Raw genomic sequence first — 25,951 nt, forward strand, 5'->3', positions numbered from 1 at the left:
TTACAGTGTATTTCATTTTTTCAACGCTTCAAGCCGTCACTTAATATTAAATTACTGCACAATCTACGTCCCACATGAATGTACTCATGTTTCTCTTTTTCTTTTTAATTATTGCGTTTGTCAAGATCCCACTAAACAAGCTACCCTCTCGGTCGGCCTTGAATTGCAAAACAGCACTGCATTTACGTGACATAAGCGACGAACCTTTTGCTTCTTTCGCACATTTTCTTTTTATAAGTAACCAAGGCATTCGGCGCTGGAATCAAAACGAGCGTGCTCACCAGTGACGTCAGAATGCTCATGCTCATACCTTGACGCCCCGAGGACCTGGGAATCCCGTGGGCCCCTGCTGTCCAGCATGCCCCTGCGCAGAGATTTGGAGATGTTATCAGACGTGTAACGGCAAGCACAATATTACCGCCTCTATTGAATGGGTGGAAGAAGTGACAAGGGAAACATGTCGGAATGTTAACAAGGCTAAACCCTGTTGGCTACGCTACAGAGCGAAATGGGAACAAAAAATGAGGTAAGTACTTATAGTGGTAGTAAATAGAGCTAATGCACGCGCTGGCCACGCTTGAAAGGCCCCTAAACCATTTCTGACATTTTGAACATATTTTAAATAAACACGCGCAAGTTGTACAAAATACCGCAACGGTCATCTTTGGGCGAACGAGGCAGCGCCATACACGCGCTGCATGAAAGCTGCAAATTCGAGAAAGCGATCACGGGCTCCTCCCCAACATTGTCCGGTCCCTTCGTTGCACATCGTGACGCGAGCAGGACCTTGCGCGCGACGTCACCACGGTAAAACCTGTCGATCGGTCGGTCGACGAGGCACGATACCGCCAACGTGACGATAGCCGGCTGTGTGTTCCGAAATAGAAGGCGGCCTTGCCCCAATGAGGTTTTAAAAACAATTCTGGAGTGGCAGCTCTTGCAACTTCTTACCAGCATAGGTGAAGCCAGCTCTTGCCTTGACTCAACCTCTGAAAGAGTGCCATGCCAGCTGGAGTCCTTTAGTGCTTTTGTTTTGATAATGTACAGGCTAGGGTAATTGGAAAATAAAATCTCTTTGCTTCTAGCTAAAATGTTGCATTTGGCTGAGTACAGTGGTGTCATAATCTCCCACAACATGTACCACGTCGTTCAGACTTCCTCCTAAAACCAGTGACATGAAGCTGACGAGCGAAACGTGAACACGGTATAAGCGGGAGCCAACGTTTCGACAAGTGGACTTGTCTTCTTCAAGGTCAAGGACAAATCTACTTGTCGAAACGTTGGCTTCCGCTTTTACCTTGTTCTCGTTCTGCTGATCGTCTTAAATTGCCATCTTCCGCCTTCCCCGTGTTTTCCCTGACATGAAGACAGCAATTCAGTGGGATCTGTACGGCGAAATTAGCCGTCTAAAACACAAGAAAGTCGGAAAATGCGCTTCCTAGTTTGCACTATTTCCTTATGTATATTCGTGCCTTGAGTACGATGGCGGCGACCTGACTTGATTTTCAAGATGTGATCTCCACTCCAGAGCCATTTTCTTTTTTTACCTGCTTGGCTTGCGCATTGTTCATCACTTGTCCTTCCGTGAAGCTTCGATTTAGTCAGCGTCGTGTGGAGGACGACTAGGGGCAGGCAATGGAAGAGCATTTTTGCTATCAGAGAATAAAGTTGGGCTAGTTGGTGTGTATTCTAGAATTGAGATATACAGGTATGTAACAAAAGAGCGCTAAAAAAAAAAAAAGCCACACACCTGCGCGGCACACGCAGCGCAGTCACAGCGTAAGCTGGAGGAGCGGCTTCATAGGAGCTCCATTTTCGACACCACGCACTGCAGGATCTTCGCGGCGAAGTCTCTTCGCGTCATTTTCACGAGAACGATCTCAACTGTCCGCCCGGCGTCGACGGCGAGCTGCGGCTTGTGCTGCTCTCTGCACAGCGGTCTATCGAGCCCGATGTTGCTTGGTTGCAGCGGCGCGCGTAGCTCTGCGATTCGCTTCTTCAGCAGCGGTTCGTACCTTGCGAGGAGGCGCCATAACGCGTACCAAACAGGCATCCAGACTACGTAGCGCAGATGTCACATTCCTCGACCCGTGGCACTGTATGTTGCTGTTGATGATGATGATGGCGGTGGTTTATTGGCATTCCCTTCGAAACAGGGTGGTAACAAACAGTCTCCTAGCCTGCTGGAGTTAACCAGGTCCATTTGCATGCAGCATACAACTGCTATATGCAACAGCTACATTCAGGCACACTTGGTGAAATATAAGGTAAATGCAACGCAAAGTTTGTACGTATTGACGCTACGCGGCCCGCATGTCACATCGCGTGTCAAATGGCACGATACGATGCTAATGATGATGATGATGATTTAATGGCATTCCCTTTGAAACGGGACGGTGACAAACAGTAACCTAGCCTGCTTGAATTATTAAGGTAAGTTCACACATGTTTTTCAGTACATGAATATTTATACATCTCCATAATCTTTGTTTTTCCTCAAGATTTCTCTATCTACCTTTTACCGCTACCCCCGCGAGGTGGGGAGGGCTACGTTCGTCCCCGGCATCAGCGCCTGATGTGGAGTGTACTAGAACGAGGTCGAGTACACGCGCGGTCAAGGCGGTCGAGGCGCTGCCCCATTTTTCCACACGCGGTCGAGGCGCCGCGTGTGGAAATATTGCGCGAGGGTGCTGCGAGCGTCTCATTCCAAAGGGGACGCTCGTAGCATCTATCCATCCATTGAGGTGGAGAAGCGCTCTGCGGCATATTCAACGTACTTTCGCTAGGGCGCCGAGGCCGATCGCGCGCTGTATGCTCTTAAAATAGGGCTTTGTTTAAACTGCAAATTTATGTTTAGAACATTTTGCCATATATATATATATATATATATATATATATATATATATATATATATATATATATGAGGCATGGATTATTTTGCTGTCATTATGAAGTGCGTCGTCTGCTAGCGACAGCGCGTTCGTTGCGTAGACGCCCTGTTTTCGTTGTAGAGAGCGTGTAAAATACATTTTATTTATTTATTTATTTGCTTGATTAGATGCGCCCATGGCCCTTGTCGGCTGTTACGAATTGCAATTTCAGCCCGGTGAACTGCTGCCTCCAACACAGATTTCTAAAAGTAACGGGTAATTTTGTCATAGCAGCCACCGATCTGCAACATGAGATTACGTAAGAAAATTTCATCGTGCTCTTTCACGACTGCTTCTTGTAAGTGGAATATTAAACAGCACGGACAATAATCGAGGAACGCAATATTATAGCGAGGTCGGCCTGAGGTATATTCCTCTAGCCTAACTACTCGGCGTTGGGGGAAGGGGAAGCGGGAAGGAAAGAAGGAGATTAGATTAACTGGTGAGGCTTATTCAGTACTAACGGCCATGTCCTCTCCGATAGAGGTATCCCAGATAAGAAGCAATAAGGAGTAGGCTTCCCAATCCACAAGCACATAGCGGGCAACATTGACGAATTCTACAGCATTAATGAGAGAGTAGCAGTAGTCGTAAACAAAATAAAAGGTATAGATTAAAGGTAGTACAAGCCTACGCTCCAAGATCTAGTCATGATGATGATGAAGAAGATCAGTTTTATGAAGATGTTGAATTAGCGGTGAGAGGAGGAGAAGGAAATAAAGAGAGAAAAGACAGGGATGTTAACCAGAAATGCGTCTGGTTGGCTACCCTACTCTGGGGGACGGGAATGAGAAAAGTTCAAACTCAGTATATTGTAGTAATGGGCGGCTTCAAGGCAAAGGGGGGGGGGGGGGGGGAAGCAGGGCGGTGAACAAGCACTTGGCAACCACGGCGTCGATTCTAGAAACGCTAGAGGAGAGATGCTGGTAGAATTCGCAGAAAAAAAATTAAGCTACGAATAACGAACAACTTCTTCAGGAAGCGTAGCAACAGAAAGTGTACCTAGAAAAGCCCTAATGGTGAAACAAAAAAATGAAATTGATTTTATACTTTCTGCCGATCCCAGCATAGTGCAGGATGTAGAAGCGATAGGGTAAAGTGCAGTGATCATAGGTTAGTGAGGACTAGGATTCACCTCAATCTGAAAATATAAAGAGTAAGATTGGTCAAGAAGAAACAGGTCAGCCTAGAGGCAGTAAAGGTAAAAGCAGACAAATTCAGGCTGGTGCTTGCAAACAAATATGCAGCCTTAGAACAGAGAGATGAAGATTACATACAGGCAATAAATGAAACCGTAACTAGGCTGGCTTTAGAGGCAGCACTTGAAGTGGGCGGCAAGTCACCAAGGCAACCAGTAGGCAAGCTCTCCCAATTAGCAAAGGACCTAATAAAGAAACGACAAAGAATGAAAGTGTCCAACTGAGAGATAACATAGAATTCGCCGAACTGTCAAAACTGATAAACAAGGAGAAAATAAGGGATATTCAAAATTATAACGTGAGAAAGACTGAGGAAACCGTAAAAAAGGGACGCAGCATGAAACCAGTGAGAAGAAATCTTGGCATACGACAAAACAAGATGTATGCACTTAAAGATAAGCAGGGTAATATCATTAGGAATCTCGAAGATATAGTAAAATCAGCGGAAGAATTCTATACTGACCTGTACAGTACCCGTATGAGTCAGGATAGCTGAATTAGAAACAGTAATAAACAGGATACAGAAACTTCTATAACTAGCGATGAGGTCAGAAGGGCCTTGCAAGACATGAAACGGGAAAAAGTGGCAGGAGAAGATGGAATAACAGTCGATTTAATCAAAGATGGAGGATACATAATGCTTGAAAAACAGGTGGCTTTCTATACGAAGTGTCTGTCGACTTCAAGGGTCTCAGAGAACTAGAAGAATGCAAACATTATACTAATCCACAAAAAGGGAGACGTTAAAGAATTGAAAAATTGTAGGCCCATTAGCTTACTCCCAGTATTATATAAAATATTCACAAAGATAATATCCAATAGAATAAGGGCAACAATGGACCAAGGGAACAGTCTGGCTTCAGGAAGGGATACTCTACAATGGATCAGATCCATGTCACTAATCAGGTAATCGAGAAATCCGCAGAGTACAATCAGCCTATCTATATAGCTTTCATAGATTAAGAAAATACATTTGATTCAGTGGAGATACCAGCAGTCATAGAGGTATAACGTAATCAAGGAGTACAGGCCGCTTATGTAAATATTTTGGAAAATATCTACAGAATCCACAGCTACCTTAATCCGACACAAAAAAAGTAGGAAGATACCTGTAAAGAAAGGGGTCAGTCAAGGAGACACAATCTCTCCAATGCTATTCACAACGTGCTTGGAAGAAGTATTCAAGCTATTAAACTGTCAAGGCTTAGGAGTAAGGATCGACGGCGAATATATCAGCAACCTTCGGTTTGCCGATGACATAGTCCTGTTCAGCAACACCGGATACGAGTTACAACAAATGATTGAGGACCTTAACAGAGAGAGTGTGAGAGCGGGGTTGCAGAAGACAAAGACAATGATGAATAACCGTGCAAGGGAACAAGAGTTAGGATCGCCAGTCAGCCTCTATAGAGTCTGTGAAGGAGTACGTTTACCTAGGTCAAATAATCCAGGGAACTCTGTTCATGTGAAGGAAATTCATAGAAGAATAAAAATGGGTTGGATCACATACGGCAGACATTGTCAGCTCCTGACTGGAAGCTTACCATTATCATTGAAAAGAAAGGTGTAAAATCAGTGCATTTTACAGATGCTTACATATGGGGCAGAAGCTTGGAGAGTGACAAAGAAGCTTAAGAACAAGTTAAGGACCGTGCAAAGAGCGATGGCACGAAGAATGCTAGGCATCGCGTTAAGAGACAGAAAGAGCGGTTTGGGATCAGAGAGCAGACGGGTATAGCAAATCTTCTAACTGACATTAAGAGAAAAAAAGTGGAGTGGGGCAGGTCATGTAATGCGTAGGTTAGATAACCGGCGGGCCATGGGGGTTACAGAATGGGTGCCAAGAGAAAGGAAGCGCAGTCGAGGACGGCAGAAAACTAGGTGGGGCGATGAAATTAGAAAATTTGCGGGCGCTAATTGGAATCAGTTGGCTCAGGACAGGGGTAATTGTAGATCGCAGAGAGAGGCCTTCGTCCTGCAGTGGGCATAATATCGGCTGATGATGGTGATCATCATCATCATCATATAATAGAAAAATTATCAGATACTTTAAATGCACTCCTTGAAAAGGTGATAACTCTCGACCGGAATAAGCCTGTTTGCAGTGACAAACGCGGCACCACCATAGCTTTCTTCATGGTGGTGCCGTTGGAGCGCGCACGGTAGCTTTGACCGACGGCCTGTGGCTGGATCCTTATGACGGATGGAACTAGAGTGTGCAATTCTAGTGCACTCTAGATGGAACTGACCCCAAATGCGCAAACGGGCTTTTTGACAGAAGGAATCATGGCAATGATTGGGCGCTAATATGAACAGCCGTGTTAGAGAAAGGATATTACATATGTATACTCAGACTGAATCGGGGCCGCTGGGACGTAAAGAGCAATTTAATATCCATGGTTGGGGCTGGCAATCTTCTTCAATGTGCCAGCAAGTGAAATGAAGTAGAAACATAAAAGTCTCGTCGAATGCTATTTGCTATTGAGATCGTATGCGATTCCTTAATTCATTGTATTGCAGAATGGCTTGGGTTTGACGGGGACGTCTGTTACATGAACGCAGAAGCACCTCCTCCAAATATCATGTTGTAGTGACACTCAATAAGACCGTAGCAAAACTGTGAGTGATGGAACTAACTCATTATTGGGTCAAGCGGGTCAGCTTTAGCTTCAGGTTATAGCGGGTCAAGCGCGTCGGCTTTAATGCATCACTCGGCGAAGGTTCTAGTGTAATCGCTGGTGCCTGCGTGGTTTACATATAGTACTGTACAATTCGTGTCGTGCATGCAATGTGATAATACAAGGTTCGGCGAAGACATTCGCAACGGGCAGAATGAACGATAACATTCGCGTAAGTTCCAAATCATGCAGACGCGTCTTGCGCTGAGCGATAATGTTTAACATTTGTTAGCCGATCAGCAGCGGTCACCAGGGAAAGATAAACAAGCACACGTGTCAACATGATCGAATAGCCGTTTGCTTTCGAATGTAATGCATAACAGTACTTTCAATTCTCGAGGGTGCGTCCGATGCAAGTGAGGACTGTTCCGAATGATTCTGTTGCTGGCGAGTCCCGACTGCTGCGCAGAGGTCCACCAGTTCGTGAGTGAATTAATGCACAGCGTTTGATGACTTCTGCTTAACACGTCCCTAGCTGCCAAACAATATAAGCACCCCGTTTCGGGGCAGCCTGTAAATCTGCTAATTCGATTCAGGCAAGGATTCTTTCTTCTTTTTCTTTGACATTTACATCATGTTTTCATATCCCACTAAAACTAAGTGGCGCATGTTATAGCCCACTTATCTCCTTCATTAAACAAAACAAATCTACATGCATCTCGACGTGTATCCGAGGCATGTCATTCCTTTAACTGCGTCATTATTGTCGTTATGCTAGTGCACAGAATACCTGAAAGTAGCCGTTTTTAGGTACAAGCTGCTAAGTTGAGCTGACGCGTACAGTTCGGAACAGCATTACATGTAGGTTTGAAATATAAGCACAACCTGTTTCTTATTTTTTTTTTTCCCCTGGGAAATTCGACTCGAAAATATTTCAACCCGCCGTGGTTGCTCAGCAGTGGCGATGGTGTTAGGCTGCTGAGCACGAGGTCGTGGGATCGAATCCCGGCCACGGCGGCCGCATTCTGATGGGGGCGGAATGCGAAAACACCCGTGTGTGATTTAGGTGCACGTTAAAGAACCCCAGGCGGTCGAAATTTTCGGAGTCCTCCACTACGGCGTGCCTCATAATCAGGAAGTGGTTTTGGCATGTAAAACCCCATAATTTAATTTCTTTAATATTTCATTTTGTTTAAACCCCTAGAAAGGAGCCTAAGGACACAGATACCGTCTTCTTTTTTTAATAAACGAATTCTGGGGTTTCACGTGGAAAAATAACTATATGTGATTATGAGACACACACGGTGTTTGAGTTTTCACCACCTAGGGCTCTTTAACATGCACATTAATGTACATGAGTGCTTTTACATTTCGTCCCCATCGAATTCAGCGGCCTCGATTGAACCCGTGAGCTGCAATTTAAAAGTTCAGTGCTGTAGCCACTATTGCCGCTAATTAAACTACTGCGCCAGCTTTTCTTTTTCTTTTTTTACTCTTCTTTTAAGGCATGGACAGGCAAGAAAATTGAACGCGGATTACGGGGTAAAGATTAGAATATATAATAGTTAAATAAAGCCGTTTTTGGCGCCCGAGGTCCGACCCAATAAGAGACCCTGTACCAATCACTCCGCATTCGGTTACGCGAGCAAGACGCAAACATTAACGGAATGTTGCGCTGCATTTAATTTTCTCTCAGTATACTTAACGTAAATCTAAGAACAGCGCAACAGGGCGCTGGATGAGGCAGATATGTTTCATTTGTTAAAGCGGCAAGCAGCAAGCGTAGTGTTCTTTTTCGACTGCATTTCACAAAAACCCTATGCGCAGGAATACACACAAGAGACCTGCTGCTTGAACTACATGCGAAATAACTGTTCTCCAAGGCAACTACAATAACACAGCAGACTGAAATACAACGCTGCGGCCGCAATGCACGCGCAATCACCACGCGGCAATCACCAAATACACGTTTTATGTAATTAGGAACACAATTTGAGCGGTCTGATCGCAAACAGCAGCGTGCGAAGCAGTACGAACGACCCCACGGAGCACAATCGCCAGCGATTTCTAACGGCACGACCTTGATGCGGCCCAATACACTTTGATCGCAGCGCCGCCACAGTATTTCTCGTCGTCGGGCGCCTCGACTCGATATATACGAAGCATGCGCTGCTCCGGCCGCTCATCCGACTCAACCGTACTCCAATACACTCTATGCTGTGATCAGTCCGCGTGACGTTGAGCCGTTCTTCCTCAAGGGCTGCAGCAGAAAATAGCGCCAACCTTTCTCACAACGTACCACTTCTCTCAGTCCGCGGTACCAGCGTGTGTGACGGGGATCACTGCTCCTGCAAGGGGCGATGGCGAGCGGCTACGAGTAAGGCTCGATGTGACGACACCTTGGGTGTCGTCGCCGCTGACACTGGTGGCACGATTTAGCCGCGACAAAGGGCCGCTCTCGTCGTTTGTGGAACGAAAGCGTGAGAAGAAAAGCGTAGTGCCGCGCAAGACGGGCTGTGCGGCGACGATGGTTACGATGTGGCGCCAGAGTAGCGCGCGTCGTCTGTATGGAAACAAAGCGCGCTACTCACAGCGTTCTCTTCCTAACATAAACCGTGTACCTATATAATCATAGTACAAAATAGTGACACGCGAAATGAAAGCATGTATAAAGCTGCGCTCAAATTTCGCATTAGGGAGTATCGTAATCGTCGGCGAATTTTTCTCCGCTGCATGCTAGCAAGCGCTGGCGTGACTCAGCGGTAGAGTAGCTTACTCATGCGCCGCGGGCCCGGGTTCGATCCCGGCCGGTTCTTGTTATTGTCGTTTTTTTTTTTTTTTTTCATTACCAGCGATAGCTGCTACGGACGCCGGCGGTGGAGGCGGTGGACACTATCGCCAACCGAAACGGCTAGAGCCCATATAACAGCTTACACTGTAAAAGATGTGGGCCGAGGAACGCAGGACACGACGCTAGCGTCCTGCGTACGTCTCGTTGTCGTCCCACGTCTTTTTAGCGCTAGTTAAGTATGTCTCAATTCGGAAATAGACACCTACTACAGCCCAACTTTCTTCTGTAACAGTGCTACTTTTTAGCACATTGGGCCCTGTTCGTCCACCTTTTCGGCTCGTTCATTCCAGCGTCGTGTTCTCTGTGTTTCTCGTCCTTGTCTCACGTCTCTTTAGCGCCAAGTTAAAGGCTGTCTTTTTTTTTCTTTTTTCTAAAGCGTTGGTGCGATCTGTAGCTTTCGCTGCACTGCGTGGAGTTGGTGACAGTGAGTGAGAGTACGCGGTGAGGAAAGGGAGCCCGAGGGAAGGGTAACGATGGCGAGAGAGAAACTGCAGAGGCCGCGTAGTCGTTAAGCAAACGCCTGCAACTTTGCTATTGCCGCATTTCAAAAAAAAAAAAAAAAAAAAAGGTATTGCGGCTATACGTTCGTCATAAAAAGCTCCTATTATACATAAAAAAAAATGTTCGAGCTCGGTGTGGCTTAAGGTTCCTTTATGAGTTCGTCGTCATTCAGTCAGAAGCGGTCGTCCGCATACTGGTAATTTAAAATATATGTAATATATATTTCAGTGAAGACGTAGAACACCTGTGCAGAGGCAGCAATATTGAAAAGGCATTGCATGCAGCATACGCTCGAGCTTAGAGGCGGTGCTTGGTGAATCGCTGTACCCGTCATCGGCTCTTCGTTAATACACCTCCTTTATATTTTCCAGATGACGGGCAGTGTGCGAATCAATGTTATACGAGACATTTTGCGGGTAGCTGGCTATGGCAGCCTCGTTTGAGGCTGCGCAAAGCGTTACCAGATCATCATGTTTGCGCAAGGCGAGGTATTGTGTGTGACGCTCGCGCGTGTGCTATGCATGGGTTAGCCTCTCAGACTTTACGGGCGATTTCGCTACTTGAGCGTCTTTTTTCATGAAATGAATATATGCGAACTTGAGTCGATCGATTCAGTCGCTCGCAGAAATGCGAGTAGAATGCACAACACTTCCCCTTGCACTATCAGCGGTGCTGCATTATCTGCCACGCAAGTGTTCTGCGGGCATTTTAGAGCCCTTCTTGGCGGCGATAGTGTAGCGATGCCTTTTCCGATGCTATTCCTTCGTCGGTGGTCAGAGAGACGCTTCACCCGCGTCATCAATACGATCAACTGGCCGAGAACGGTGGATGATAAGAGTGGCCTAGAATCGAGCTGAAAGCATCGTTACAAAACAGCGGTCCTGTTCCTGCAAGCGCTTCTGTCCTGAAATAACGAGGCTTCTGTGCAGCATGAAAAATACGACTGTTTCCTCACGCGCGTGCAGGTTGTAACTACATTCCACTCCTCACCATGTCTCCTTTTCCGCCGTGCGAACCAGCATTTCCTGGTGGTCCCTGCAACATTTCAAAAAGACATAATCAGCATTATTCAGGCAAAGTAGCATGCTACATTGGCGCTTTCGACTGTGCCCAAATTCATTTTCTTTCATGCGCCTTTCCCTTTTTGTCTTTCAAGTTACAGACTCATTTTTGGTAGTAGGGTTCAGAGCATCCTAGAAATTCAAACTTGTGAGAAGCCAATCAGCATGAACACTTACTCATTTGAAAGCTGTGGAGCTGGTTTTTCTGCTTTCAGTTTACGTGTAACCACGGCAACCACGAGAAGTCTCAAAACTTGGCTTGCGGTCGTTGTTAGCGTGAACTTGATTCTTCTGGTAAACACTGTCTTTGGATACTGTCAGAAGTCGTATTGTTCATAATAGGCGCGAATCACGGTCGACACCATGTCGGTATTCTTCCTTGTGTTCTTTCAAATAAAAACTCGTCTTGTGACTAGCCTCAGCGTTACACAGCATGTGCCTGAGCTTTCCAAGAACAAATATTAAATAAACAGTGCGCGAAGACGAAGGACCTCTACTTCAAGCCTTTGAACAGTAGGCTGAGGCAGTGGGGCTCGATATCAAATGTAGTGGTTAAACCTATTCACCATGTCTCACGACAGAGTCTAACTGCCTTCCACATAGCACTCCAGTACAAGAGTTGTCAGCATGATAGCAACTTCGGCGTAGCATTTAAGCGTTGTGTTTAGTTTTGCGAAGATTCACGTTGCTGCTCTATACGTAGGTTCGAGTGGTTATGTGCCAAAGCTGACGTATATGTGGCCCGCCGTCAAGCAAAGACAATTTGTACATCAGTGTTGCTACTTCTTCGGGAAAAGACCACATTCGTGCCCTCGTCAGCTATCGGTGGATTCACATTTCGAAATACAATTCAGCAGTCAGCGTCCTTTACTTGACTTCTAGAAGCCATAGATTTTGAGGTGACAGCACGGCGACTCGAAGCGGGCAGGGTGAGACACTATTCGAATATAATAGTGGCCACCTATTACTACGGTCGTTTACTAAAGATTGTGTCATACCCCAAAAAATATTACCAATGAGAGGCGGCAAATAATATTAAACCTCAGCCTAAAAGCTAAACCTGTATTTTTTATTTTATTTTTGTCTTTGCTTACAAGCGGAGTAACATATCCGGCAACATGCTAACGCTCAATTAAGAAACAAATTTGCATGCTGTTCACCGGGCTTCTCCCTTCAACTACTCACGGGCATTCCATCCGCTCCTGGGAGACCTGGAAGGCCTGGCTTTCCTCTAGGCCCCTGAAAAGCAATAGTAAGTTAAAATTTCGATTAAACCCAAGTATCCCTCTTTTACCTGACTTATGCTCCCCAAAAAGATTGTCGCGATTCGACTCTATGAGAGTTCTCCCTATGCCAACACAATTGTCAGATTATCAAGGAATACAAACGCAACATTTTTTTTTCCGTTATGATGTTATAATTCCGATACCTGCCATGGTCACGTCCTAAACTTTCACTTCCTGCTCCACATGAGCACTGCATGCTTCATTATCACCTACCTACCACTGAGATTAGCCAGCGATTTAAACGTTCGAGAGCTATTTCCACACCGCCGAATCACAAAATAATACGTGCTCTTCTGGCTCCTAAAGGGCGCAGAGACAGTGATTTTGTGGTCGTCTGCATCCATAAGCCGATATAATTAACTCTCGTTCGGTTATCTGGCAGTCGTGTATAATAGCGCTTAACCACGAACGTTCTTTTATCAATGGTTGCCTGCCTGCTTGATAAAAACGCACCTTCTTCATGCCGTACGTCGTTAACCCACAGTATCGGGATAAGGTAATATAACCAACAAATATCAAGTTCTCACATCTTTCCACTGTTTATTTCGTTTTGAACCAATCCACATACCGGTGGTCCCAGTGGTCCTGGAGATCCCTGAGGGCCTGGCGATCCCTGCAATAGAACATTGGAAGCTTTCGGAATCCAGCATAGAACTTTATAGCAGGAATTCCCCGATCATCAACAGTGCAGATGAGTAGAGTAGACAATTATGTGGCAGTGCAACAGACCCAGTCTGGAGGACTGACCAAAAATCAGGAATCACGAATGCGAGCTGTCAGAGTATATCGAAAGGAAAAATAAATTCAAACAGAAGTTGGGCAGTCGCAGGCCAATATGAAAAGAAGAAAAAATCGGAGCATATAAGTGACTGAAGCTACTGAAATATATTAAAATAAAAATTCTGCTTTCCGTAGCCAAGGGGAAAGGCGAAGTTGTGCAAAACACAATCTTGACTTCGTCATTTTCATTCGCACTGGAGTACAGCTTTGAACAAGCGAGAGAGAGAAGCTCTTTATGAGAAACGAGATTTTTGCCGGCGTGTATATAACAACTGGCATGCTACTCTGCATGGGAGGGGGAAGTGGATTAAAAGATTCTACAGGAGAGTAGGGGAAAAAAAGAGAATAAAAATAACTATGTAATCTGCGAGTGAACATGATAATTATATCTACAGTTAAGGCAATTGGTGAATTCCGGATTTTCTGTGTCAAAAAGTGAATCTTTAAAGCTTTCCGAGAAGATGAATTTCTTATAGGTATTGGATCAATATATAAAAGAAATGTGCATACACAGTGACATATTGTAGCAAGCATAGTGCATACTACTGTAATTGTATTGTACTAAAATTGGGCACAAACTGTGGCCCCCTTTCCTCAGGTCTGTACTGATTAAATACTGTGAACTTGGGTCAAGTAAACTTTTCTTACGACTAAACATTCAGCTTGTATTGTACTTCGCTATTATTTTGACGAAACCGTACCTATTGTAAGCCTCTAAGCTCTGTGCTCCCTAGAGAAACATGTCACGTGCAGTGAAGTACCTTCATATGTATAACGCAAAACTATTTCAATATGATTTTATTCCAATCTCCTGACGTCAAATTTGCGTAACCGCCGACGCAACCATCGGGCGGTCACCCGCAGGGTTGTCAACAAACCAATCAAATGCTCCCCTCGTTCATCGGAGCTAGGTCACTTTCGTTTGCTTGAAAAACGCATAACATTACCGGCACTGAGCAGCTTGTCTTATCTAATTGGCTCACAAGAGGCGAGGAGTATGTTCAAGTAGAGAGGGATTCGCTGGGGCCGAGCCACTGCACTGAATATCGATAACCGGATGAATAGGGTGGTGCCGGCGTCTGCGATTGGTCCGCTTTCTCTTAGCTTGCGGTGGCTCGTCGACAATTGCGGCGGCATGCAACGGAAGCTTAAGAATGACGCTAAAACGGATCCTCAGCATAGAAGAGTTGGCAGAACGAGGTCGTAAACGTGCCGAAAGTGCTCGAAAACGTTACACGGCCATGCAAAGGTATTGTTATACGCAAATAAACCCATGCTCGCCGGCAGGTGCGAGTAGCCAGTGCCTGAGCGATCGGCGGCAGCCATATTTTATTCCTTTTGGAACGGGGCAGCCTGCGGCTATTCAGAAGAAAGTTCAGTTTTGTTCGGCATATTAATGCATCTTTAACGCGTACACGTCACTTTGATGCGGTGAGTTTTTGCGGTTTTGTGACCTCGAGTGACAGACCGATGAAGTGGGTGCAGCCCGAGAACTTTTGAGCAATAGCTGGGGGCTAATAGCGAAAAGGCGTCGAATCACAAATAACTATTTTTCTTTCGGTCGGTCAAATCATGCATAATCAGTGTGTGCAAGTGATATCAGATGGGGAGCTACCGGGATTTTCGTGACGTCACCTGACAGATAGGTGAAGTGGGAGTGGTCCAAAAAGTTTTTGGCCAATCGCGGAGGGCTGATTGCAGAATTGGAATAGAAAAGTTTGGAATAGTTTTACGTTATAGCACCCCTGTGTTATGGTTACGAAAATTCATGTCGGATTCACATGGAACAGTTAGCCATTCCATAAACATGATGGCACATAAAGTTTACAATGCAGTTTCTGCATGGCTTTCTGCATCGGCATGAAAGGCTAAATCGTGAATTTCAAGCACAGAAAATTGCAAATAACGTGTCGCATTCAGCCAAAAGGAGGCTTAAAACTTCCACCGACACGTTACACTGCAAAATAGGTCAAAGAAGGGGACCGGCATAGGCTGCGCAATAACAGCAGCTGCGCCTCCAGTTCACCACAACTTCGAAGGCTACAGCAGATGCCTGGAACATTTGCGCATATGCCAAAGCCACTGCCGAACGAGCAGGCAAGACCGACGGCGCGAGATGCCGAATGCTTACCACAGCGCCCTGCATTCCTTGCTGGCCTGGCTGGCCAGGTCCACCCGGAGGACCCTGAAATTGGAGTATCTTTGGTTAGCCAATGCTTATTTACTCACCAGAGTTATTGCGGTCGTAAATAACATCATTAAAGTCAGTATTTCGTATACAAGGCACCGTTTGTTCATGTTGCATCGCCAAATGTTGGTACTGGAGACACAAGCCGTGTAAGTGCAGTAGACTCCGGTTAAAAAGAACTTTTATCCGAAGTTTCACTTAAGCGACAGACACAAAAATCATAAAGAATCGATTTCGAACAGCATTTGAGTGTCTTGATATTACTGTGGGGAAAAAGAAAGATACTTTACATGCGTTCGGCTTCTAATAGTGTAGCTTCTTTTACGCAAAGTTAATTGTGTTTATGGGCAAACGTATCCCCAATATTTCAACGCAGTCCCCGCGTTCAAAATAAGAATGCAGACTTTCAACTGCACCCCTTGTCGTCTGATTCGAAACAATAACGCACACTGGAACAGGAACATCTATGCCTTCGCCACGAATGTCACCGACTGTATTTTCAACTGTCTCCTCAGAGCGGGTAACAAAGGCATCATTTGAGGTCTCTTATTCCTGGCGGTGTGAACGAAGCAGTAGTGGCAGCCTGACTGCAAGATACTACCTACTCCGTATAGTGCTCCCTTACTCATCAAGAATAATTAGTGAAGTCTTCAAGATGGAGACGCCACTGAATCTTCAACATCTTCAATTCGCGTTAACGTTATCGCAGCTGCTTGATGGATTGGATTTTCTTCATTATATATATAGCATCACCGTTTCACATGTTTGACTGACTTTTCCTGTTCCATACGCCGATGGGGTGGGCGGTAGTTTCGGTTGAAATTGTGTTTAACCGACATTCACAAAAAAGATGGGTTTCGCTCAACCCAAGTTTTCTAACATTGTGCCTGCGGGCGGCCAACCAAAGTTGATACCATTGTTCCGTTTTTCCGGCGATATCGTTTAAGCCAGTTTCCTAACTCAGGCTACATTGACGCATTCATCGTTCTAAATTCTCCCACTGCTTTTTCTGCGTAGAAAAGAAAGCCTGTCAATGGAGCTAACACTAACTGAAGGCACAACTTCCTTTTCCCATTTTCTGTCGTGTCAACTTCGCGGCGTCGATAATATCATCGTGTTACTACTCAGATTTCGCGACCTTTCTAGATATGCCTTTAATCAGCGAGAAAACATCAAAGAAATTGTGAGTTTGAAGTTCATTACATTTTAAAGCCGAAAGTTATTTAATTTATAAGTCGTCGCCGCAATCATTTACGTCATGAGAAAATACTTCGGTGATCAAAAGATAACGCCGTACCCGCCTGCAACATTTTTTTTTTTTTTGGGGGGGGGGGTATACACCAAACATATTCTCTCGGTAAGTAATATATTTGTGATTTCAGAAATGTGTTCTAAAAATCAAACTTGACGTAGTAATTTTTATTAATAGCACCCGTTCAAGCCTCAGGTTATGTCCTCTTACTTCAGCTGGCATCTTTGTAAAAGCACCAACTTTCTTTTTCATTCCTTCACGTGAAATTCAAGCAAGCGCTAGAGTAGAATTGAAAAAAAAAACTAAATCAAATTGTCATTCATCGTACCGTGCTACCCTTCGGTCCGACAGGCCCTTCGGATCCCGGTATGCCCTGTAACATAAAAAAGATTTAACTTTCAGCTTTGACATTTTGTTTGTTATTCGATACCGCTAAGATAATAACAAAGGTGTGTCAGTAATCACAGGTGGTCCTTGAAGCCCTACGAATCCCCGGGGGCCTGGAAATCCTCGTGGACCCTGTAAGCAAGACATAAGCAATTGATATGAACACGCGATGTTTCACAAATACATAGCAACAACCAGGATGTGGCGGTCGCACAGTCGCAGTGTGGCAGGCAATATCTTTTTTTATAGACGTGCTGCCAGGAACTGCAACATGCCAGAATTGCTAGTACGTGAAGGCAGTATTCAACCCATGCATTCACTACAAACGGTAAAACACGGTGAAAGCTACGAAAACTCTGCACCATAAGAGCCTTCAGTTACGCGGCAAGGCATTCAATAGACTGAACAAGCGGGCAGGGACGAGAGAAAGTGGAGATGTGGGAGGGAGGGAGTTAAGTTCCTTCAGAGCCTTCTTCTCTCTTTCTTTTTTTTAGCAGCTCAAATTCGAAAAACAGACCCTCGCACGTTGAGAAAAAATGTGAAGGAGATGCTCAATGACTGCTGCCACGATTCTTGCTGATGCAAACTGTCGTAATTATGACTAACTCGTGAAGATGCTGCTCTTGCTTCCTGCTTTTCGGTTTGAATCTTCACTTTCCGCTTTTTTTTCTTCTTCTTTTATTTTTTTGCTTAGAAGCGTACGTGCACGAAATCCATATGTTGACTATTTGAGTAATGGGTCCTTTGCGCCCAAGTTTTTGACATAACAAAGAACAACAAGCACTGGTCGTAAATTATTGAAATTTCACGCGCTCCGTGAAAGCAGACAGCTTAAATAAAATGAATAAAATCTGAATTTTTACCATCTCTCCTGGAAGTCCGGGTAGCCCTGTAGCTCCATCGTCACCCTGTGTTTTGTAGCCAATGAGAAAGGCAAGTGTTAACCACTGTTTCAAACATATACATATATGGCGTTCCTTCATCGGTAATGGGCGCGTTATACCCTCATAGTTAGCGAAGCAGATTGCTATTTCGTTGCCAGGGGATAGAGAAGTAAAACAGTTAATTGCTTTCCTGTGGAGTCATGCCACGTCATCATTTTGAACAAACGATAATTAAGTGGTATGGCTAATACAAAGTATCTCGTGCAAAAATCCTATTGCGGGGTCCATTATGAACATAGCCGTGCAACCTGTATCTTAAGGCACTTACGTCCGTCGTAAGGAACACATCTTCTTGAGGCGCGAATCCTGGAGATGTTGAAAAAGTCAGTGGAGTGACGTACTCCGCAACAAACCACTAGTAACGATTAGTATTCCTAATCTTCTTGCTGATTCCACCCGGTGTTCGACACAATATTGCAGTGTTAGAAAAACTGTGCCTAAATTCACAAAGCTCTTCCTTCGTAACAACGCCTTGGTATTGGCCTGTCATAATATTTAAGTTGACATGGTTAGGTGGGCGCCTGTTCTTACAACTGCTTTAGGGTATCAACAGCTTTGTGAATATGGACCCCGCTTCCCTCAAATACGTAGAGTATGCGTAGAACAGTGTTCAACGTTCTTCAATCGATTCCATCTTTCGAGCAAAGAATTAATGGGCTGCTTCAATAGACTAGTCTGCCTTGAACGAGTACTACTCAATAAATCGAAGACTACGCACCGGAGGCCCTTCGTGTCCGACCAGCCCCTGGTCACCTGGAGCTCCGACGTAACCCTGCAAGGTAGGCGTAGTTTGGTCAGGAACCGTGCACATTTCGTCATCTCAAGACGCCCTATAAGAACGCTAAACATCTCGTCGAATAGATCTGATGCAATGCTGACCCTTTCACCTTTCTCTCCCGGCAGGCCTGGAAGACCCGGCAGGCCGATATCGCCCTGTGCAACAAAATAAAAAAGAAGCAAAAAATTAAACTTCAGGACACCTACGTCGGGCTCCGAAATATGTTATCTATAGCTTAGTTGCAAAGTTCCACGCAGAGCCAACATTTTGCCCCAAGTTAGAGCTTGCGCGAAGCAATATTTTTTTTTTCGTCCTTGCTTTTGTGTACGCTTTCCTTTCCCGCGGTTCTTCATAATTTCCATTCACTCTCCACAGAAAGATGTATCGCCGATGTGAAGCGGCTGAGCCTTTCACACCTTTATGCCCAGTTTCTTAACATTCAGCCACATTCGTTGGCCCTTCATCACTAAACGGAATGTTGAGTCGGCTCACAGTCACATGACCGTTGACACACGACAACGACTAAGCCAATAGAAACTGGTGCACGCTCAACTATAGGGCAGCGTTACGGTAGGCTTATTAAGACATAACGTTTCTTAAAAGATGCAGTGGGGAACTCTCCCCTTGGAAACACAATGCTACAAAGTGGACATCCCTAAGGGACGTACCGAAGAAGTCGCAAAAAAGCGAACAAAACAAATTCGCATCACCCAACAATGACATGAACAAAACAGAAGTGATTTTTGTGCATCACGTATCCCATTCGTTGTTTTTTTTTTTATCCTTTCCTCTTGAAAACGCAATAACAAAGGCTTCTTTGAAGGCACAAGGCAGGAAAATGCAGGCGTGGCATTTCAAACGCCTAGGCTATTAGGCAGTCAGGTAACAGCACTCAATAGCCCTGGTTATATTACGATGGTTAATCACCTGTTCTACCTGCTCTATAGTTTTAGCTGTTCACGTAGATTACATTATTTGTTCACTCTTTCGTTCTGATATATTCACTGCTCACATAGTAAGCTATTGCTGTTCACACTGGATCTTACTTTTCGAATAAAATTAGGCGTATTATTTCAATCCAACTCGCCTTAATGTACATGAGGGAAAGCTGAATAACAATCGTATTCTACATGTCTGTTGTTTTGCAAATTCCCTACATGGCAGAATGGAATGCTTCTTTTGGGCACTGACCTTTGACCCTGGAGGCCCTGGCTTGCCACGTTCCCCGTCCTTGCCGCTTCGTCCCTGCGGCCGAATAACAGTCACAAATCAGGCCGCCAAGGAGAGTGATCACTCGAAAGTTGACAAGTTCTCATTAGCGCATTTAGAAAGGCGCGACTTTTTCATTGTTATTTTACATACGCATAGCGCCTTTATTTATTTACTGCGGAAAAGATCAGTCAATACTCACTGTTAAATTATCATCAGCCTCGCAGCCAATTTTCCATCTATTGTTAGGCTATTCGTCGTTGGCTAAATCTTACGCTCAGCTGTGAGCGCGAAGTTCCACTTTTATAATGGTGCATTTGAAGAAACGCAGTAGGAAAGTCGCGTCAAGTGCTACAGAACGCAGGACTTCCCTGCAAAAGCGCTTACCCGTCTTCCCGGCTTCCCAGATGTTCCTTGCTGGCCCCGCATTCCTCGTGGTCCCTGCGAGCGGCCGCACCAAGTGTGCGACGCACACTGCATTAAAACATCTCAGAGAGTATTAAAACATACTCTCGAAAAGCCCCAATCGATATGTAGCACTACGTGCAACAAGAGGGCCGGATGCGACATGATTCAGAGAATTACTTGCGATATTATAGTAGCATGCACTGTGTTTAAGGCGTAAGCATTAAATATTCACATCGCGTAATTAATTACTCACCACAGCCCCTTGCTCCCCACGCTCTCCTTTCTCGCCCTGTGGTCCCATGGGACCCTGAAACAAGCGAACACATGCTACTGGCACACATCATGGCATGATTACCATCATAGAATTTGGCGGAAAGCAGGCCCTGAGGCAACCTCTTTAGTGACTACATTTATACCACCACAATCTACACTGGCATTCGTATGCCAGCGCCAACTCTTCGCCAACCTCAACATTTGTTCTTACGATTGTACGTCGTACAGTCTGAATCAACTAACTTCATTGGGCAGCACTTACCATCCTAAATGATGCTAGAAATTGACGTTTTCATTGTTTGCGTGCATGCTTCGGCGTTGGCCTGCGTCTGTGGCACAGTGCACACAAGTGCGTGCATCGCTGGGATGCTGTAGCAACGACGCAGGGATGTTGGAATGCGAGTTCATTGTTTAGCGCACGTTCTACTTGTCCACTATGTTTCTCTCGCTTTTCATTTTATGGCTTAGTTATTTCTCAGTTCAGCATCACCGCATGTCGCTTCAGTTATGAGAGCTGTTACGGTTCACTGTGTGCGGCGATTAATGGAACGAATGCGAGCGCCTGAGACACGACGTACTTAATCGCCAAGTTCGTCAACATGAAAATACTTGTCCGTCGGGTGTGTGCGACAGGATTATGCACCAGTGCAAATACTACTCTCCTCTGTCCTCCGTTCAACCACTCTACGCCAGGTAGTGGTTGCTCTCCGTATTTCTCTGTGTGCTCTGACCAGGATGCTGACAAGGCCCTCTACCAAGGAGCAAGAGAGAGTGGGGTTGCCCGGATGGCGTAGGGTATAAGAAGGCCAGCGAGACGCCACGAACAGAGATCTTCTCTGGCCTTGCGTGCAGAAGCACGCACGCCCAACGTTTCTGTACTTTTTGTCTTGTAGCACACCGCTCACCCGTAACGATGTATTAAACTTCTGTTATTTGTTTTTACATCATCTCGTCTTCCCTGCCGGACCCTTTCCAATGGCCAATCTGGTTCGAGCTCCAAGCAGACGCTGTTGATGGTAGCTGAAGACCCCGTCCCAGTAACAACAGGTGGCAGCCATAACAGTGCTAATATAATGTGCATGTCCCCACTAAACAGAACGGAAAGGACCGCGTGACGCAATCCAAAGTACGAGTGCACGTGGTGACGGCGTTCTTAGGCAATAAATAAAGACGTATAAATAAATGCGCGGCTTCAAACACGTGCAACTTGTGACTTTCTTTTATGCAAGACAACCTAAATTAAATAGTGAGAAAGGCTCACATTGAGTAGAAATGCGCGCAATATAAGGTACCTTAGGCAATTTCGTATAGGCTGCTCGCATCATCCAGCACCCCAAGATCTATCCGCGACGACTACATCAAACGTACAGTGCGTATGAGGAGGTAGGAGAGGCATGGGAAAGTCCAGCAAAAGCTAACTATGTGCCCTAGTTTCCGTTCTTTGGTACGACTGAAAGCTGAGCAAGTATGTATAGGGGGGTTCGTGTTACTGAAAGACAGGCGCGCAAACACGAGTAGAACGAAGCTTTGCTGTCCTTTTCGTTCTATTTGTGTTCGTACTTGCACTTGCGTCTTTCCGTATTCAGAAGTAGGTGCAACTTGCCTACACGCTATTAAAAGTACCAAAGAAGAGACGGAATAAAGACACGAGCAGAGCCAGCACTCGCGTTCATTCTTTGAGGAGTCACGAATCGCGAAGACGCGCCATTGAGCGCTCGTAAACGGGCCGCACGTTGGAAACTGACTAAACAGCCTCCCATTCCGCCCTTAGGCTTGATTGCTCCGTGCGATTGATGTCCGCAAGATTATGTCATTTAGGTCGAAAAGTTGTTCACCTGGCACATTTTCGTTTTTTTTTTTTTACTTTTCACAAGTACATAGCAAGCTATTTGGGTGTTCAGCACCTCGGTAATGGACTATATATGTGTGAACGAGAACAAGGGAAACATAGGGGCTCGTTCTTTGTTAATCGCGGCCCTATAAAGCCAGCAGGCGATGAAGGCAAGGAAAGCATCGGGGTTTAATTAGCCGCGGTTGAAATTGAAATGTATAAAATAATGAATAAAAGGGTAAATGAATGTGGACGAAAAGGTAACTTATCGCCGGTGGGGACCAAACCCACAACCTTCGCATTAATCGTGCGATGCACTGCCAATTGTGCTACAGCGACGGCCATTAATCCATCCACTAAACTGGGTATTTATGTATACCAGATGTATACATAAATAAGTATATATATATATATATATATATAAGAAGAGAGAATGGGGAAAGGCAAGAAGCAAGAAGTGCTGTCACTGAGGTATACGCACCACTGGCCCATGCAGACCAGTCAAGCCCATTGGTCCAGGGGCGCCCCGCATCGCGAGCTGAAAAGAATGAGCAATACATTGGCAATGGGAATCGTGCAGGAAGCAGCAGCAAAACACCGATTCAATCATACGAAGCCACCGAACTGACCATGTGCTGGCTGAGCATCTGTCGCAGCGATTCCGTGTTGTCGGGACCTTTGGTGTCTCCCGCTGTTTGGTACTGAAAAGAGACGCAGATGAGAACTCATAGCGGCTCCAACTAGTTTCTTTTTTTTCTCATCACTTTGTATTTTTTTACTACCAAATGGCATACGAATACAGTGTGAACTCCGCATCGTATTCAATTACCATGGTCGAAGATACCATATCGATAGATATGCTCGGAAGGACAATATAAGAGCAAAATTGGATCACTTCATACTTTCAGCACGTTTCTTTTTTTTTTTTCAGAAGTACATTTACATTCATTCGGCGAGAAATTTTGGTTAATTACTACAGGAAAACAGTGAGGTCCTAACTTCCATTTGGCGAATTTCGCGCAGGAACATCAGCGACAGCTTCCCCCCCCCTCCCCGCCGTAAGTCTGATGTCGCGCACTTCAAGGCATATTCTCGTATTTATCTTATTTTGGGGAAGCGAAAGTTCTCGAAACTTGGAAGTTTGAGTGATTGGTTCCTTTAAATTCCAATGCAGCTTTTGCTTACCCGTTAACAATTCAGTAGAGCCAACTGGGCTCTGTCAATGTCCATTGCGCCACAGCAAGATTCACCTGTGGCTTTCAGATTACAGACCACAGATTAAACCTGTGGCTCTTGGGCAATTTAGCCATCCTTGGTGGCGTGACTTTTTTTCGGTAATAATGGCAAAACCAGCGACATTAACGGTCGAATCGCAACTTTGTCGGCATGCGCTCTCATCTACGTACGGGTATCATGAAGATGTGTCCAGGGGCTCCAGGCTGCCCAGCCGTGCCGGCAAGTCCGTCCCTTCCCGGGTCTCCCTGAAAAATCGCGTAAAATGCGGCAAACACACACAGACTTGGGTATCGATGCCATGTTGGCATGCATAATTCCCAACTCTCGCAAAGCAGGAGCATCGTTCAACAAGCAAGCATGCAGTTAGTGTGAACGCGCACTCTTTATAACGGTGATAGGGTGAACAGTACTAGTAATCTAAATTGTGCTCACCCAGTAGTTGTTTCGGGCTCGCCGTCTAGTAAAATAAACTCGGTGTTTTGCGTCACATAGCGTAAGACATCATTCTGCAACGAAGCTCTACAAAAAAAATTGCTCAGCATTGATAGCCCTTTCCCCCTCCTCTACAGAAATGAAGTTTAAAAAAAAAAACTTTTTCCCATTGACAGTTAACGAAGACGACCATTATTGGCGCGGGGGGCCACAGACCAGGCACTTGCCTACGCTTCCCTTACCTTGTCGCCTTTAAGTCCAGGAAATCCAGCAGGACCAGGAAAACCCTGAGGGCCCGGTGGTCCCTGAGTATGGTGGCGTAAAGGGATGGGTATTTCAAGACACACACAATTAATACCGTCAATTCTTTCAGCATGATCACTCTGCCGAAGTCATGACGATAAAGACAAGATATGTGGTATTGCAGACTACTCAAGTGTTGTTTTGTTCAAGTGTTGGTTCAAGTGTTGGTTTATTCAGGATGCCAGAGCCAGTTAGCTGCTCCTTTGCGGCCTGTAGGCGCTGTTTTTATTATTATTTCCTTTTCTTTTGGAAAAAAATTGTGAGAACGCGACATTCCAGGTCCACAAACGAGTGTCGACGTCCCTTTCTCATACTTCTCGGACTTTCTTCAAGCCCAGGAAAAGGAAGTGCGTAAAAAGTGACGTCACGAAGCAACCCCATCGGTCGTTTCCGAACACGTTCTACATATTCAAATATATTCAAATTATATCCGAAGATTATTAGTCAGTATTTTATAATTAAGATTCGAACTAATTGAACTGATCTAATTAGTTGTAATCTAAGGGCACCAGAAAAGAACATTCCTAGTAGCCACATTATGACGGCGAACAACTTGCCGGTGGTCGCATACTCCTATACGATGTGCCATTTCTTTCTTAGACTCGGTTCTAGCTGAGCGAAATGCCATACATCGTATGGCGAATTCTTTAAAATGTGCATTGTCGTTGGTTCCTTTTGCGTTGGCCTGTGCAAGCTTTCTTCCAATCTTGCGCTGTATGTGTTGATAATGCAAATAACTCAAAGGTTTCCCTGTTGTTTGTAATTGATGTTTCGCGAAGTAACTTGAGCTCCACCACTACTGTCTTACCAAAGAAATTTGGCCGTATGAGCCGTACGTTTTGTGTATTGTACGACATGCATTCTGGAGGATCATCGTTCTGGATATTTCGTATATCGACCAAAAGAGCAATGATGAGTGTTTAAATTGTCCAGGAGAAATACACGTACGTTGACAGAAGTTAAAAGCGCAACGTACCTCAATGGGATAGCTGATCGTTGGGTAGTAGGGTGGGATCGGTGTTACCCCTCCCTCCGGATAATACGGAGTCTGCAAAGTGGTTCAATCACAAAAAAACATACCTCTACAAACCAAACCAGTCAGATAAAATAAGTATCAAGCAAGTCCTTAAATGAAGTTTTATCCTGTGTTTCAGTCTTGTCTATTGTTGCAGGTTAAACAATCGGTCTTTAAAATTCATCACAGATCGTGCAAATTTGGCTAAAACACACGCCGGAGTGGGATTTTTCACGGCATGATTTGTTTCTTTTTCCTGCTAAGGCTTTGTTCTTGTTGCTCAGGAATCTGAACGTTTGAGATATCGGCGAATAGGAGCAATGAACTGCGGCGACGAGTATCAGCATTATGTTCAGTGTCAAAATCCTGGCACTCGGCTGAAGAACGCTCAGCTGATCGTTTCAAGCAAGTCGCAAGCGCTAACTGACGTTCGACGCTATAAACGGGAATCGAAGATGGCGACGCAAGG

The 25,951-nt window shown here is 45.1% G+C and overlaps 1 protein-coding gene across 1 annotated transcript in view; it reads right to left on the reverse strand.

The window, feature by feature from the left end:
• The window catches only part of LOC140213285 (uncharacterized), a 37,437-nt gene that overhangs the window by 1,808 nt on the left and 9,678 nt on the right, over positions 1-25,951 (reverse strand). The window contains exons 3-20 of the mRNA XM_072284436.1: positions 25,444-25,515; positions 24,407-24,469; positions 23,903-23,977; positions 23,126-23,197; positions 22,978-23,034; positions 20,646-20,699; positions 20,372-20,425; positions 19,967-20,020; positions 18,877-18,930; positions 18,716-18,769; positions 17,917-17,961; positions 17,132-17,185; positions 16,995-17,039; positions 15,358-15,411; positions 13,015-13,059; positions 12,346-12,399; positions 11,090-11,134; positions 311-364 (exon numbers count right to left, since the gene is read on the reverse strand). Coding sequence (XP_072140537.1) covers positions 311-364; positions 11,090-11,134; positions 12,346-12,399; positions 13,015-13,059; positions 15,358-15,411; positions 16,995-17,039; positions 17,132-17,185; positions 17,917-17,961; positions 18,716-18,769; positions 18,877-18,930; positions 19,967-20,020; positions 20,372-20,425; positions 20,646-20,699; positions 22,978-23,034; positions 23,126-23,197; positions 23,903-23,977; positions 24,407-24,469; positions 25,444-25,515 — 1,005 coding nt within the window. The remainder of the gene's footprint in view (positions 1-310; positions 365-11,089; positions 11,135-12,345; positions 12,400-13,014; positions 13,060-15,357; positions 15,412-16,994; positions 17,040-17,131; positions 17,186-17,916; positions 17,962-18,715; positions 18,770-18,876; positions 18,931-19,966; positions 20,021-20,371; positions 20,426-20,645; positions 20,700-22,977; positions 23,035-23,125; positions 23,198-23,902; positions 23,978-24,406; positions 24,470-25,443; positions 25,516-25,951) is intronic.

The sequence above is a fragment of the Dermacentor andersoni genome, chromosome 1 (genome assembly GCF_023375885.2).
Source record: "Dermacentor andersoni chromosome 1, qqDerAnde1_hic_scaffold, whole genome shotgun sequence".
Taxonomy (NCBI): domain Eukaryota; kingdom Metazoa; phylum Arthropoda; class Arachnida; order Ixodida; family Ixodidae; genus Dermacentor; species Dermacentor andersoni.